At 40.1% G+C, this 16,726-nt stretch overlaps 1 protein-coding gene across 1 annotated transcript in view; it reads right to left on the reverse strand.

The window, feature by feature from the left end:
- TOP1 (DNA topoisomerase I) overlaps positions 1 to 16,726 on the reverse strand; it is a 97,450-nt gene that overhangs the window by 80,247 nt on the left and 477 nt on the right. The window contains exon 2 of the mRNA XM_045295501.1: positions 16,453 to 16,570. Within this exon, the coding sequence (XP_045151436.1) occupies positions 16,453 to 16,570 (118 nt within the window). The remainder of the gene's footprint in view (positions 1 to 16,452; positions 16,571 to 16,726) is intronic.

Here is a 16,726-nt window from a genome sequence, read left to right on the forward strand (position 1 = left end):
GGGGAGGGAGGTTTAAAAACGAGGAGCTGATGCTAGGGGCTTAAGTGGAGAGCAAATGTTTTGAGAATGATGAGGGCAATGAATGTACAAACGTGCTTGACACAATGGGTGTATGTATAGATTGTGAAAAGAGTTGTATGCGGCCCTAATATGACCTTTAAAATAAATAAATAAATAAATAAAAGTGGTTTGACTATGGGGGAGAAAAGTGTTCTAAAATATAGTAGTAATGATTATACAATTCTTCTAGGTATGACTGAACTATTGAATTGTGTGATATGTGGATTAAATGCCAATAAAAGTTTTAAAAGGTTAAAAATATTTAAATTAAAATTTTAATAATAAACTGCCTAATGAATGAGCATTATTGAAATTTCTGCCTTGTGTCTTAAAAAACGAAACACAAATCCCATACCCTATAAAGCAGAATAGACCTGTCCCTGTGAGTTTCCAACACTACAGATTTTTATGGGAACAGAGTACCTCATCATTCGCTTGCTGAGCGAGCAGAGCAGCTGATGGGTTTGAACTACTGACCTGTGGTTAACAGCCCAATGTATAACACACGATGCCACCAGGGATAAGCCATATATATGTGAAGGAGAGCTTCAAAAAAACCTCATGGAAAAATTTTATTTTAAGACCCCACAAACGTTTTGAAAGTCTCTTATATAACAAATGCAAGTTAACTCATCTCTTCAACCGCATGAAGTATCCTCATTGTAATTGAGATAAGACATTTCTCTATTCTTTATTCAAGACTTAAATGATGGAGTTTGTTTACTCTTGTCTCCTAAAGTAATCAACCAGTACAAGAACCTTAATATGGGCAACTCATGTCACATACAAATTTCACATAGGGAGTCATGTTTTCACAAAGACACCTTTGCAAAGAAAATGCTTCCATTCACAGGAGGCAGAAGTTAAAAAAGGGAAATGGACTTGACTACCCTGAAAGTATACCTTTCTCAGGGATAGCTCCATTAGAACAGGCTTATTCCTACAGGCTTGTTCTCCTTTGCTAATGCCTGGGTAGCAGTGAGAAGGAGTGCAAATTTTCTGCCTATTGGACCTCTAGCCTGCTCAGCCTAAGCTGCTTTTGTTCACAAAGGACACAGGCCTACCCCTTATCTGGTCATGAAGGTGTCACTGTGGTTCCATGCATCTTATTGCCAACTCAATCTTTTCTGCCTACTGAGGTCATTGAAAAAGACCAAGGCTTGGGTCAGCTGCACTTTAGTCTCCCAAGTAGCATCCATCCTTCTAAAAAAATTTTAAAGGATGCTCCTTAGAAGACTTGGGGGGGCAGGGGGGAGCACGAGAACTTTCTAGCGATAATCACATAACTGGCTCCTTAAAGGCTTTTATGCTCCAAAGGACCTTCCTCCAATCCACTATGAATTACTCCTGATTCATAGGTGTAAGTACAAGACTGAACAAGTGCTGAACCCCGTTATGAAAGAACAATGAACACAAAAGAGGATAAATTAATTATTACAAAAGTATTTTCTGGTCTTATATAAATGTCAAGATTATAGAACTTGACTAGAAACTTATTTTCATCAGTCAATTTAGCTCATTCTTGTCAACGATCTGACTTTGGGGATATCGTATCAGATATTATGATGTGCTCTTTTGTATTTCATACCGTAGAATACACTTAATCTTTCCCATTATGCGTATGTTATTCCTGCTTCGCAGATAGAACTAGGACCAGAGTTGTGATTTGTTCAAGGCCACAAAATGAACAAGAGTTGAACCCAGACCCAGGTTTATCCAACTCCAAAGTCTATTATTCTTTCACTCGTCTGCTATCTCTCATTAGATGATATTCTACAGGTAGTCCAGGTTAGAAACCTCGGAACACTTGCCCTTAATGTTCTGTAAATTTGTCCTCTCTTGTAAAGACTGAATAAACTCATCTCCACAAATAGTAAAAAACAAACTATATGAACCTGGCCTGACTTAGAATCTCTTCCAATAAGACACATCTCTTTCTAGTAATTCTGAACCGTGAGCATGCCATCGGATCACCCGCTGGACTTGCTAAAACCCAGATTGCGGAGTCCTCTCAAGCCAATTTTGACTCGGTTTGTCTGAATAAGGCTGAAGAATTGACATTTACAACCAATTTCGATCCTGCTACTACTACTGCTCCTGCAGACCAGGAGACACACTGAGGTTAGCTGAAAACCACTGCTCTCTACTCAATGATTCCATTTTCACTAAGTGCCTTTGGTAGCTGATGACCCCAATTAATCTAACCTGAAAGTAATGACTTCGTTTAGATACTCAGCATTCCACCAACTTTGCTAACACCCCATTAACCTCCTGAAACCCAATGTTACCACTCCTAGCAAGAAACCACTATACTACGCTTAATCATACAATCCTAAAAGATGTGACAAATTAAAGTTTGTTAAACACGTAAATAAGAAAAAGGAATTAGGAATCTGATGGAACTAAAAGATAAAATGGCAGCAAAGGCAGTTAATTATTTTTGCTAGCTCAAAAACCTAGTTATCAAACTTTCATATACATATTGACAAACACTGTTTTCATCTTTTTTAAAGAATCCTATGAACTTAGCTTGACCAATTAAAACCAACAAAAATAAGAGTCGCTCTTGGGTCAACTTCAACTTATGGGTGACTCCAGGTGTTGAAGAGTAGACCCTCTGTAGGGTTTTTCAAGGTTGTGACCTTCTGGGAGCTTATCACCATACCTTTCTTCTCAGGAGACAGCAAATAAGTTCCAACTTACCTATTTGTACCACCCAATAGGGCACTTTAATCAAATGAAGCCAAATATACAACTTAGCCCAAAAAAAGGCAGTAATGTCCACATGGATCACTTTTTTCTCCAAAGGTGGTTTTATGGTTTACCTGCATTTACTTATAAGAATCACTTGAGATTGTTAAAAGGGTATATTTAAAATGTTATTTCTCTCAACGTTTCTCAATTTACAGCTTAAATATCTGTTGAACGTGATCATGATATACCCTAAAAGGGTGTCCTTGCCCACTTCCTAATAAGTAATTAAAGCGTGCAAATTTCTACAGAATAGAAAAGCTGGTAGAAATAAGCAAAGGTTCGGTGAAGTCTGAGGGGGGGGAAATTGTTATTTCTGGCTTGTGTTTACATAGCCTTCCTGGAAAGGCAACTGAGATGTTTCTAACTCTGAGTTCAAAATGAATTAGTAAAATGGAGATGTGTTAGGCATACCTATCTTAATCTTACCAATGCCACATAATCAAGAAACCTTCCAGGGTAAATGTTTGTATAGGACATAATTGATGAGCTGTAGGGTCAGAATGCACTCTGAACTCTATTTCTGGGAACTAGAGATTGAGGTTTGCTGTTGATTTTAAAAATCAAATAGTCCATAAACATACCTTGCATAACTAGCTTTACTGTTGCACAGTAGTGCTTTCAAGGATATTTATATATGTATAACCAGGATAACGAATACGGGAGACTGATGAAGAATGGATGCATGTGAACTGCAGTGCGAGAGAACACTGAAAGTAACAGGGAGTACTAGAACAAACTGATCTGTCTTGGAACAAGTACAGCCAGAGTGCTCCTTAAAGGCTAAGATAGTGAGACTTTGGACATGCTGTCGTCAGAGGAGAGACCAGTCCCTCGAGAAAGACATTGTGTTTGTTGAAGTAGAAGGCAGTGAGAGAGGAAGGCAGGCCCTCCACAAGATGGACTGACACCGTGGCTGAACAGGCTCAAAATATTTATATAAATAAATAGTTATATACATATATGGATGGTGCAGGTCCAGGCAGTGTTTTGTTCTGTTGTGCATAATAAGATCACTAAGGGACAAAACCCGTTAGATGGCACTCAACAGCAAATTAGTATGAACTCTACCTGACATTCTGCTAGCCTTATCAAGTGCTTTTTCTGTTTCCAGTCACTAAAGTACTATAACCTGAAACTATTCCTCCCAAAATGTAAGCTTCACACTGTGTTTGAGACATATAAATTACAGACATTAACTCCAGATTTAATGTAGTAAATGGGCAAAGACTTTCTTGAACAGGCATTTTACCCAACAGAGATCATATTTAAAGGAAGCCACCAAATAACTTAAAAGATGCTCAGCTTCACTGGCCACTAGAGATGCAAATTAAGACCACAATCAGATTATTTCACTCCCACTAAGATAAACACAGAAAACAAAAAATGTTGTCAAGAATGTAGAGAAATGGTACAGCCATTTAAGAAAAACAGTATGGGAGTTCTTCAAGAAACTAAAATAACTACCATATGACCCAACAATTCAACTCCTAGGTGTACATCCGTACTTTTTAAAAGCAGACATGACACTTCATTGCAGTATTACTCAGAATAGCCAAAAGGAGAAACAATCTAAATGCTCATCTACAGAGGAGTGGATAAACAGAATTCGGTTCATGCATATATTCCCTGTACAGTGGAACACTACTCAGTCTGCAGTCTTGATACATGCTACAATTCTGATGGAGCTTGAAGACATTGTGTTGAGTGAAGTCAGTCACAAAAGGCTTTTTACTTTATCTCACTTTACATACGTTTTTTAAAAAGGCAACTGTATTTGCGATCAAAGTTTATTAGTGGTTACGAGGGGTGGAGGCAAGAGTGTAAAGGGGGTAGTTAAGTGAAGAAAAATTACACCGATTAAGGAAGGGTAGGTCTGCACAGCTGATTAACGTCCAAGGGAACATTTAAAATAGAAGTGTTCATGGAAAATAGAATTAAAAGGCAACGGACTTTTCTACTGTCTTTTTGAAGGCCCTCCATATAACTATCTGGCAAAAAAGCTGTATTATATTTACAACAAGAATACGTGCTAAAATTGCTATATATAAGGAGAACTTCATGGGGTTTGGCTTTGTTTGAATGTTGATGGTCATGGTTTCATGGGACAGCCAGCTAACTCCCCTGATTATGTGGGAGGACTTCTGTTCTACCCGAGTTCCTGCATAAGTGCCTGGGGGTCTTAAAAGCTTGTAGGGGTCATCAACAGGCACAACAATTGGTCTTTATTCACCTGGAAAAACAAGTAAATGAAGAGTCAGAAATGAAAGATATGAAGAGCGGCTGATGGCCTCTATGAACAGAAGTCTACTTGGCCACGAGATCGAAAGAACTGACTGGCTAGTGTTTGGTTACTGTTAAGTGAACATTTGATTAAACATTCTAAAACATTCTGGTGAAAAGGAGAAAAATGCCGAACATACTTTTAAGATCCACGGATTCTAGACTTTCTGGAGCCGTGGAGGCTGAATGAAACTATGCCCTGAGACAATCTTTAAATCTTAACCCAAAAGATCCACCAACATCATCTTAAACCAAATAAATCTGGGGGGCTGGCCCCAGTCCCAAATACTAAGTGGATGCCTGTCCCTCCCCCGAGAAGAAGTTATTTCAAAGGATGGCACTGAATCCGCAGCTCCGGGTGAGGGATATATCTGATCGGAGCACACAGGAGCAGATGACGGGGCGGAGAGACTGGAGCACATCCTGGCCCACCAGGCCTTGAGGACGATGACCCCAATTAGAGCAGCCAGTAACAGAGAGGACCACATGGCCAGGCCCACTATGAGACATGATGACCCTCACTGACCCATGGCCCTGCAGGGGACAACACCAGAGACACAGTGTGGGAATTGCACCTGATCTGACCCCGCCACACTGAGGCAAAGCACTGGGGGAGTGCAGCGGAACAGCAAGGGAATGGAGCAGCAAGGTCCCCAGGGAATGCTGAAGGTAGACTGTGGTGCCCCAACAGACTGGACTGGAAAACACTCCATAAACCAAACAAACATAACTGGTAAAATGGCTAAAACCTTAAGTAGTCAATGTCTAAAGCATTTGTATTATTTTTGAAAAAATCTCCACAGGATTAAAGCAACCCAAAAGGGTAGATAGGAACCCTAGGGGCAAGGAGCCTATGTTAATGGTTGAGAAAAGGATCTGAAATGGGAAGGTGAGAATAGATGCAAAAAAACAAAATATAATCAATGTTACTAAATAGTATACGTAGAAATGTTGGAGTTGGTCAGTGTTTTGCTGTATATATTAGTAAACATTTTTAAAGTTCTCACCACCACCCCCAAATTTAGTAAGTTACGTTTCAGAACTAGAAGGAAAAATTTGAGCTTGTTTCATATGCTCAAATAGAATGTTTCTGCACAGAGAAAACTAATACTTTTGCTGACAGACCACTTTTTTTGACATTCTGGGTTAGGCTGGTGCTAACAGGGCTTTACGGTCTTGAAGAACAGAGACGATGCTTTTTAAAAAAGGGAAAACAATTATGTTCAAACCACTCCAACTGAACCTGTGCTGTCCCTAACCTATAAGAGCCTTAAAACTTTCAGATAGCTAAAGTGGACAATTTCTCAAAGAGCTAGAGTTTGTGGCCTAGGAGAACTTTCTATTTGAAATCAAGTTTAAAAGGTCTGTAGTTATTAGTAGTTGCCAATGTTTGTTTCTCCTCACCCATTTCCTTTCCTGGTTAACTAGAACCATGAAAATTTAAGAAATAGATTCTGAGGTTTCAATCAATTCCCCAAGAGGATCTTGTTTCTGAATGCTAACTCCCAAGAGGCACTGTCATTGCATCCACACCTGCCAAAAGCCCAGACCATAAGAAGGCAGTACAGCAAGTCTCACGTTCGATCTCTCACTTTTTTTCCACTTTATCTGTACCTCTCAGATTACCGTAACAGCCCTGTGCATCCCACACTTTCCCTAAGGAGCTAAGCAGCGTTCGTGTATTACCCTCATCACTGCACTTTATGAGTTAAGGTACTAACTCACTGCTGAGCTGTCCCTGCTTAGAGCAAACCTGTAGGATGAACAAAGTAAAATCACTGTCCACCCCAATCCCCCATGGTTTCCAAAGCCATTAATCTTTCCAGAAGCTATCTGCCATAGCTTTCTCCCATGGAGCAGCTAGTAGGTTTGAACTGATGACCTTTGTTAGCAGCAGAGCACTTACTACTGCACTACAAGGGCTCTTGAAAGAGGTACTAATATACTTTATTTCAGGCAATTCCATTCAAGAATTTAAATGATTTCCAACAATTACTTGAATTAAGCAGCTGTCACAAGGATCTATCGTACAGAATGTGAGCATTTCTAGTCTGCCTGATAATCTACCTCTTCAGATATCTGAACGCTACTTTTCTAAAATTCCTCACAGATCTGATATAAAAAATGGGAAATAAGCACACAGAACCCAATTGTAAATAGTTCTTCTATTACAATGGAAAAGATCTAATGAGCATATTGATGTCCTAAAAAATAGTTTTTAGAGCAGTTATAAAGTTAGTGTGGGCATCATTTGAAAGCTAGCAGTCAAGGTTTTCAATTTCTTTGGGGTGGGAGGGCGTGTAAACAAAAAATCCTAAATTGTGTATAAATGGACATGTCACTTTCACTGATAGTGAAATATTACCTGCTAGAAAGTACCTCCTGTCCCCATGCACTCTAGTAGGACAAGAGCCTTTGTATTGAGCTCCAATGATAAACCTGGAACCTCAACAAGAGGAAGTCTACATACCTCTAACTTATTAATTTCAAAGTTTACATGCTGTGATCCCTTCAGCTGTGTCTAGTAGTTACAAGTATTCGCACGTCTCAGTGTGTAAATAAACCAATACAGCCTATTAAAATTTCCATTTTATAATTAAACATTCAATTTCTAGCTTCTTAAATAAATTTGTAAATATCACATTATCCCCACAGGGGGAAATTTTATTCTTAAACAGTAATTAAATTTATGAGAAACATGGTTTATACACCACAGGTGCTAGAGCTGAGTGAATGAAGTTGCCACAAAGTCACAGCAAGTCAAGAACTTCCTGGGCCAGCCTGTCTGTCACAGCAAAAGTATCATTATCTGAGACTCTCTAGTAACCCACCACCCTCCACCTTCTACCCTGGCACAACATCAACCTTGGGTAAAAAAATCTTACATAGGCTTCCACCCAAATATAAAAGAATAAAAGGTGTTCCCTTTGAATTAAAAGCATCTCTGGAAAAGATGCTTTTATTTGTTTAAACACTGGCGAGAAACTAAAATTGTTGTTCTGAGATTCACCTTCATCTAAAACTCACACGCTCTTTAATCTCCACCTTGGGAAGAGTTTATTTACCTACTTTACAGATGAGGAAGTAAGGCTCTGAAGGTAACATGTTGAAAGATCTGACTATTGCGATCAAGGACTCGAAATTCTCGACTCTTAAGTCTGTCCTTTCCACTGCCATGATTGTCTGATTTGACAGGGAGTCGGACCCAATTCCACATCCCACTTCATTCACATTCTAAATCAAAGAAAACGAGTATGCGAGAAGCCCAAGTTCTCAAGGTTTTAAAGCCCAATCTTCTATGGATACTCACTGAGGGCAATAGAGCCACAAAGTATTAATATTTATATCCCAGTTTTTAAGAACCCTATTTTCCTGGGACATTGTCTCTTGAAAACTATTGAAAAAGCAGACCATATTCTGCAATTTTCATCCTGTAAAATTAATTTCTCCAGTCTATCTCAAGTTGAACATTAAAATGGGACCTTGTAACAAGAAACCCTGGTTACATAATTTTTCGGCACAGGGCTCCTAATCATATAAGTTTGGCAGTTTAAACTGCCAATGGGAGAAAAAACTTCGTGATCTAGGAAGCTCCGTGGAGTTCTGTCACAATGGGCCACTCCGCACCTGAATTGATTGACTGGCACACACCTTCTGCTGGTGATGCTCCTGTGATAATCCTTTTTGGTCAATGGTATAAAATCTCTTAATATGATCCAAATGACCGTGGTTTATTCCCTTAAGTAGCACTTTTAAAATAACAAGTTCAAGGAGATTCAGCATTTAGCTCGAATCATGAGCCACTACTTAAAACTCCTGCTGACTGTGGAAGTTTTGTTCATGTAACCTCTAAATGCCTATACTCATGGCATAACTGCCAGCAAGGACTTTGCTACTGGATTCTCACACTGACACCTTTATCATTTATGGGATTCTTGTTCAGTTGGTCGCTTTAAACAGTTTGAACCAGTGGGAAATTAAGATAACTCACAGGTTCAATTTTAGTCTTTTAAATTGAGGAGGAGTGGTATAAAATAGTGGTCTTTGAAAATAATATACTGACCTAAGAATATTAAGTTTCGTGGTTAAAAACAAAAAACCAAGAATAAACTTGGTGTTTCACTTGTTAAATACACCTAAAGGGGCTCTGGCTACCTTAACCTATGTATTTTTAAATCTATAGTTCTATAAAATGGTGGATAAATTAGGATTTCTTCATTTCTGGGGCTATCTTTACTGTAGGTAGTTCTTTCAGTACTGACCAATACAGCCTTAGACCTGTTCTGAAAAATAGTAGGAAACATGAGGAAGCTTCAAAAAGTTTGTGGAAAAATTCCACTATCTTTTCATTCATTTCTCTATGACCTTTTGAAACCCCTTCACATATACATTCTGCTTACTCTACACCTATAAACAGATAAATCACCTTTTACATCAAAACTGCTTATAAATGGAAATGACTCTAGTTCAGCAAACTCAACCAACAGTAGTTACATATTGTCCTCTGAGTAAGTGTCAAGATTTAAAACATTAGCAGAAAACACCAGGGGTCCGCATCCTCCAAATAAGCCTTCAAGCTAAAGCACCATTTCAGAGAAGTAGGGTGACCAAAACTTAAATTTTACAGTATGTGGACAGAGAAACACACATATACTCATTTAACTCAATGGTTTATGCTGTATAAAATTATTATCCCTATTTACAGATGAGAAACAAGGCTCAGTGCCTAGGCAAAGTTTCATTGTTAACAGGGCCTTATCGATATTTTTCTTGCTTTTATTCCAATTTTCTATTACAGCTGTTCAAGAGAAACTAATCTCCCCCACCCCTCAAGGCTTCCCTAGACACCTCTATACCTGAGATAGCAATCTGGTGCCAGTTTTGACACCAAAGTATCTCTTGGAGACATAATGCTCCAGGTGGCAAGGAGTCCAAGCTATCTCTGCCAACAGATAAGGGCAGGCTTTAATATCTGTGCTAGATGGTTATTAATCACAGTCCAGTAGCTTTCTTGACTGTGGACTTTAATATTGCTACCAAAAAAGGGGAGGCGGGATAGAGCCCGAAAAGAAAAAAATATCCTTTCCTGGTTTCTCATCCTCCGAGAAACTTCTGCAATCTGTACTACTCCCCATTAAATTGAGATTTAATGCATATAAAAATGTGTCTAGTAAGCTCTCATAATCAGTTCTCTCCCTCCACTTCCCCTTGTGCTGCTGACCCAAAGCTCAGATGACTACAAAAAAAAAAAGAAGCTCCCTCCTTAGGGTTGGGTGAAATAAGTGATCTCAGCCAGTTAAGATCTACAAGTGAAAACGACTCAGTTTCTCAAGCATATTAGTCTCCAGCCTAGCCAGTAACATGTCTGTGAAGTTACAGCTAGCTGAACTTTTACTAAGAAACAAAATGATAAATTTTTCAAAGTGCAGGCCTAACTTTGAATGTAAAACTCCCCCCTCCACCTCTTATCTTATTTTTTTTAAAAAGGCCTGGGCACCTTTCTGCTTAGAAAAACAATACAATAATCTAAATCATAGGACACAGAAAATTCACACAACTGAGTTTCCACCTCTAAATTCGATGGACTCATCGTTATTATCAGGGTCCATCCATCTCCCTACAAATACTTACTTCAAACAGTCCCACAGTCTCATTCCAAGGAAGACAATTATATAAGAATCCATCTAGCCAAGTGAATTTGAACCTTACTAACTGTAAGTATGGCAAAAGTTTTAAAAATCCATAACATACATACAGACTCACACTTCAGTATAATTGGAAAGCTCTGAAAATCCAAAAATCCAGTGTAATGTATAAAGTACAAATGGGGACAGTACAAAGGACATGTGAGAACAAGAGGTGCTTGGTTTGTTTTTTAAAATATAGGAAAATGAAAAAAAAAAAGAAAAAAATATATAGGAAAATGTCCAAAGTTTAACTCCAAAGGCTAGAGGAGCAATAATAAATTCGTAGAGATATATTCACACCCCCCAAATCTAACAGGGAAGGGCAGAAAAGCAATGTAAATGAAATAATAACTGTTCTGGGCTGCCGACTCCAACTCATATACACTATGAAATACTCTCAAATACAGCTCACAGCTCATCCAGGTAAAGGTAGCAGGGAGTTAAGTGAATGGATCTGAAAATTTGGAACAAAAATACTTAGGTAACAAAAATAAATTACAACGAAAAGTTAATTATCTTCCATGGAATTCCTCCTTTACTTAAATTTGGAGGCGGCACATACTCAGATACAGATGTGGACACTTACTATACAATTAGACTATACAATTAGATAGGGCTGGTCTATCTTGATTTTCAAGTTTCTCAGTCTATCCAGCAATGTCACCTTTCTCTAAGTTTGGAAATATTAGGATCTTAATGAAACAGACAGAATAAAAATCAAGTTCGACAGTATCTAGTTGTTATTAAATCATTTCAGCAAACTACTGACCATCTTCTAAAACACTACTAAAAAACCCATCAGTCATATCTAACCTACAGTCAGCTATAAAATTCTCCCACTTCATCAGGTTGCTAGTTAACTCCTTCCCACCTTCATCCCTCTCCCTCAGTGGCCAGGCCCTACCCACCCTCAGGATTCAACTGAAAGCACACAGGCTGCACCTAGACAAGCATGGGTGGGAGCAGAGAGGGGTAGCAAAATGCTAATTAGTCCATGGCAGTGGCATCTATTTTAGATTTCCTACTTCGGTTATTGGCTTGGAGCCAGAAGATGGGCAGCTGCTTCTTCAGCTCCAGATTTACAAGGCAAGGAAACAGAGAGCAAACATTTTTTCAAGTTTCAACATAATGCGAGTTTCCCTTAAACACAAAACCTCATTCACTTCCTTCAGGAACCAGTTTGGAACTTCTCCCATCCTAAACTTTTTACCATAAGCAGCCACGTTTGACCAAATGCCTTTATTATGCAAAGCTAAGAGCTTCAAAATAAGTATGAGGCAGTCAAATTATCAAAATCAGAGGGCACAGAAAATTCACCCAACTGGTTTTTGTCCACCTCCAAATACAATGCATTGACTATTTTCTTTCAGCAGCCACCTCCCATCAAATTGTCCTTCAAGCAGTCCCACAGCCTTATTTCAAGGATAATTTATTAGAATCAATCTACCCAGGTGAATTGGAACCTGACTAAAACTCTGGTAAAAAATATTAAAGTTCCCCACACATCGACACTTCAGTGGGATCTGGAAACATCCATAAAGTACAAAATAATTTCCAACACCAGCAGCAGCAGCAAACAAATGTTATTGTAACAGTTATACAACAAAGTTTTTCTAACACTTTTGCAGACCATAAAAAGCCCCAACATCCCTACTGAAAAGTGTCTAATACCACAACCCAATTTTCGAATGTAAGCTTTAAAGTGCCAGTTAAAAAACAAAAACAAAACAACAAAAAAGCCTTCTGGTGCTCTTAAATCAGTACTAATTCACTATGAGCCAGAGCAAGTTACTAAATCTCTCACAATTCCCCATTTTCACACTGACATTGAGGGGGGTTAAAAATCCCACTGAGCTCTCCCACCCCACCCAGGTCCCACTCTCCATTTCACTTTATCCAAGAAAAACCAGGAGCGGATGGTCATAAACATCTAATTTTCACCTTTTAGACCGTGAGATCTCTTTGACTCCTGAACTTTGTTTTAAAGGAATTGTGAGGATACTGTGGTTAAGTGTCCCAGCTGCTAACTAGAAGAGCCAGTAATTCACATCGACCAGTTGAATGAATGGGGGGCAAGGGACTCACTGCTTCTGTAAAGATTAACAGCCGGGGAAAGCCTATGGAACAGTTCTACTCTGTCCTATGGGGTTGCTATGAGACTGAATCAACATGAGGGCAGGAGTAGTTTGGATTTTCTTTTTACCAGGAACATGTAGGTCTAAAATTTGTGAGACCAGATCTGCTAGGCATCTAAAGAATGAATGTTGTACAAACAAGTGAATTTTGTCTCAGAGTATAAAGGTTCTACAGCAACACATTGTGAGAAGGGGCTACAATGGGAAGGTAAGACAACACAGGAGCCATACACTTCAGTGTTTCTGCATTGAGCCTGAAGATGTGCCAGATTTCATCTGGAGGTGCCATCCTCCTTAGGTTTAAGGAAAAAAGTATGACAGTAATTTTCAAACAGTTACATCAGCCCTCCCAACTCCAGCACCTGTACTGAAACAGCACAAAAGTACAATTGTCCTTTGGCAGTTAAATTTATAGTTAATTCCCCTATCCAATATCAATCCATTAAGCTAACTAGAATCAACAGAAGATGTCAAACCAAGATGCCCTACATATTTCCTGGAATTACTTAATAATGACAACATTATTGATCAGTAGTGTTGGGGGGCCCAAATCCCACAATTTCAAGCCCTTTAAACAAAGTAAAGTTCATTAACCCCCCACCGTGTTATCATTATCAATTCTACAGAACCCAAACAGCCTTTAGATCCACCAGTTAGATACCAACCCTTCGAATCTTTACTTAGCTAAGCAAGAGGTTATGGGCTCTGCTCCCTAAACTCCCAGCTAGCTCACCCTCAAAACTTAAATAATATTCACAAATAGCAGAGGCTGCCAGTACTTGGGTAGGGGCCAGGATGTTCTAAATTCCTAACTGCAACTATGTACTATGGTAAAGCATGAACTAGCTCCACAGGAAAAACAAATCTTTTCAATGTTATGGGCTGAAGGCAGGCAAGATAAGGAATATCTGACTTTAACATATAAATTTGCATTTAATCTGTAAAATGGGTTATACCTGCTTAAAACCATGCTTAAGCAAACTCCTCTGAACACAAATACCCATATCAGTCTGAACATAATTAACACTGAATTTTAAAAATACTGTCAATCACTAGGAACCCATATATATAACTTGATAGAGCAAGCACAGTGACACTACATCATTCCTCCAAATGATATTCACAAAAATAATTACTTCAGTTATTTACACTTGGAAGAGAAAAGTAGAGGTTTTGTTTTGCCAGATTTAGCTTAAAATTAAGTAAATGCCAAGCAGGGAGATAATCACCGCTTTCCTTCCTCAGCTCTACGCGAGAAAGCAAAGATCCTAGGCTTTTTAACACCCTCACACTAGAGTGCTGAAGATCAAGTACTTTGCAGCCCACAATCCACTGCCCTTGAGCAATCAAATGTAGATAACAGAACCTAATCCTAAGGATCCTAACCCTAAACACCCATCCAAAGGTTGAATTAGGGAATGCATGGAAAAAGCTAAAAACAGTGCCTGGCAGGCAGTTAAGTAAGTGTTCAACAAACAGCCACTATTACTACAGACACAGCCTACAAAAGACTCTTAGCAATCTTGCCTCACTGCCTATAAAAATGACAGTAAAAGTAACGACCTGGCCCACAATGCTTCACATTTTCAATAGCTCCTTAGTAGAATTCAAGTTAAGAGCAGAAGTTAACTTACTCATAAGGAAGGGCCAAACTTTTTTTTAATCACTAAATATATTACTTTTTCCCAGCTAAGTCAGAAGTCTGCTTTATTAAGATGTCACCTTCCTCTAAAGCAGCTATTCTCAACCTGTGGGTCGCAACCCCTTTTGGGGTCAAATGACCCTTTCACAGGGGTCACCGGATTCATAACAGTAGCCAAATTAGTTATCCAGTAGCAGCGAAAATAATTTTATGGTTAGGGTGGGGGTGTCACCGCAACATGAGGAACTGTATTAAAGGGTCGTGGCATTAGGAAAGTTGAGAACCACTGCTCTAAGGGAAGTCCAAGGCTTTTGACACCCTCATTGTCACATCCTATAAGGAAACATGCTTTGGGAGACTTGTCTGGACACCCAGAGCCTGGTGTCTTCCCTCTTTAAAATCCTGATGAGTTGGCTGGACTGGCAAGTTAAGAAACTACTGACAATTCTCTCAGTACCAAGTGTTGCACAAGAACAACTCATAAGTTACCGCCTCTAATTTCCCCACCCCCAGACAAAAATAAGTCCTGTTTGCTCCCAAAGCCCTCTGAGCATAAATAAGCCCCAGCACCTACCTTATAATTAACTATTTATGTCTCCTCCAAAAGACCGAATGACTTGAGGGCAAGAGCAGTGCTGGAGTGGTGGGGTCAACTCTATCGATAACCATGGCGGGTGGGAGAGGCGGGAGTGGCACTTATTAGATGCCACACTGGAACAGGATTCTCTCCCAGTGGAGTACCATCTCTTACTGGGGCACTTCAAAACCTGAACCTAAGACTGCTCCCCAGTAAAGCAAAATAACACAATGGACTATCCTGCTGATTACAATATCAGAAAGCCTACTCATTCGCTTCTCCCATCCAAAAAGTTCTGGGAACCCAAACTCAATGGAATAGGATTAGGTCCATCAGACTCAGGAGGGATTTCCCAGCACAGTGCAGAGGGTACGTTATTCAGGGAGAACTCCACAAGTCTGTAAGGATGAGCTTTTTATTACACAATCTTCTCTGGGCAACTGAGTTGCAAATACTTGTTTGAAGAATAAATGTTTTGAATTGGTGGAAAAGGGGTAAAATTATAAAGGACTGGGAAAAGCAAGCCATCCCTTGATACCTGGGAAACAATGCTTTCTGGAAAATGATCAGGAAGTAGAGGCAGGTACTACAACCACTTTTTGCTTCACTAAATAAAATCGGTGTTAACCTCCTTTTCCCACAGTCCAAATGAAGGGACCAACAGCCCACGTGCAGCTGAGATGAGATGCTCAATAACCTTTCCTCGAGACAACTACACTAAACTCCGTTTCTAGGAAAAACTGCCTGGAGAACCTCAGTGAGTGAGAGAAGCTCCAGACATTACTACTTTAAGTTAAAAATAATAGTAACAATAATAATGAAAACATGCCATAGTCCCACATTTACAATGGATGGCCCAGGGAGAACTTGGAAACTTTTGGAAGGGAGGTGCTGTTGCCTTTATACACGCTATTATTAACTTGGGAAAGAAGCCTCGAAATAGGGAGAATCCCACAAAGGAAGGTTTTTGTTTCGGTGCCTCTAATTCCTATCACAAACATCTCACCGAGGGGGAGGAAGAATGGGGGTGGAGGGGGGAATCAACAGTTGCGAAGGCAATCTTTCGTTCTGGAACCAGAAAAGGAAACAAGTAGCAGAAAGGGAACACCACAATAAAGTTCCAACTGGGGGGCGGAAAAAAAAAATTCCATCTCCCACCCTCCCTCCCCGGGAGAGGGCTGTGGTTCGCACGGCTTCGCTCTGCAGACAGCTTTCCGGGCAGCTCGAGCAAGGAGCCGAGGGAGGGAGAGAAAGAGACTCAGGCACAGAAAGGAGAGCAGAGAGAAAAAGAAAATGGCGCAGAGACTAAGTCCCGACCGTCGACAAGGCGACTTTCCCGGGAGGAATCCGGGCCCGGAAAGGGTCCCCGAGGCCGGGCGGCGGGCTCTACGGGGTCTCCGTTGCCCCCTCTTGGGAGGGCCGAGACTTGGGGGGGCTGGGGCCCCCGGAAAGGGGGTCCAGAGGTGGCCCGATGGGAACAATGGGGCCGGTAAGCAAGGAGCTGGGACTTAGTCTCTGGGACGCCATGTCTGGTCCTCGGGCCGACTCCAGCCCGGCGCGGGGTAGCCGGCCGGCGGCGGGGCGCCCGGGG

The sequence above is a fragment of the Echinops telfairi genome, unplaced genomic scaffold (assembly GCF_000313985.2).
Source record: "Echinops telfairi isolate 266 unplaced genomic scaffold, ASM31398v2 ScPeMD7_5592;HRSCAF=6446, whole genome shotgun sequence".
NCBI classification, from domain to species: Eukaryota; Metazoa; Chordata; class Mammalia; order Afrosoricida; family Tenrecidae; genus Echinops; species Echinops telfairi.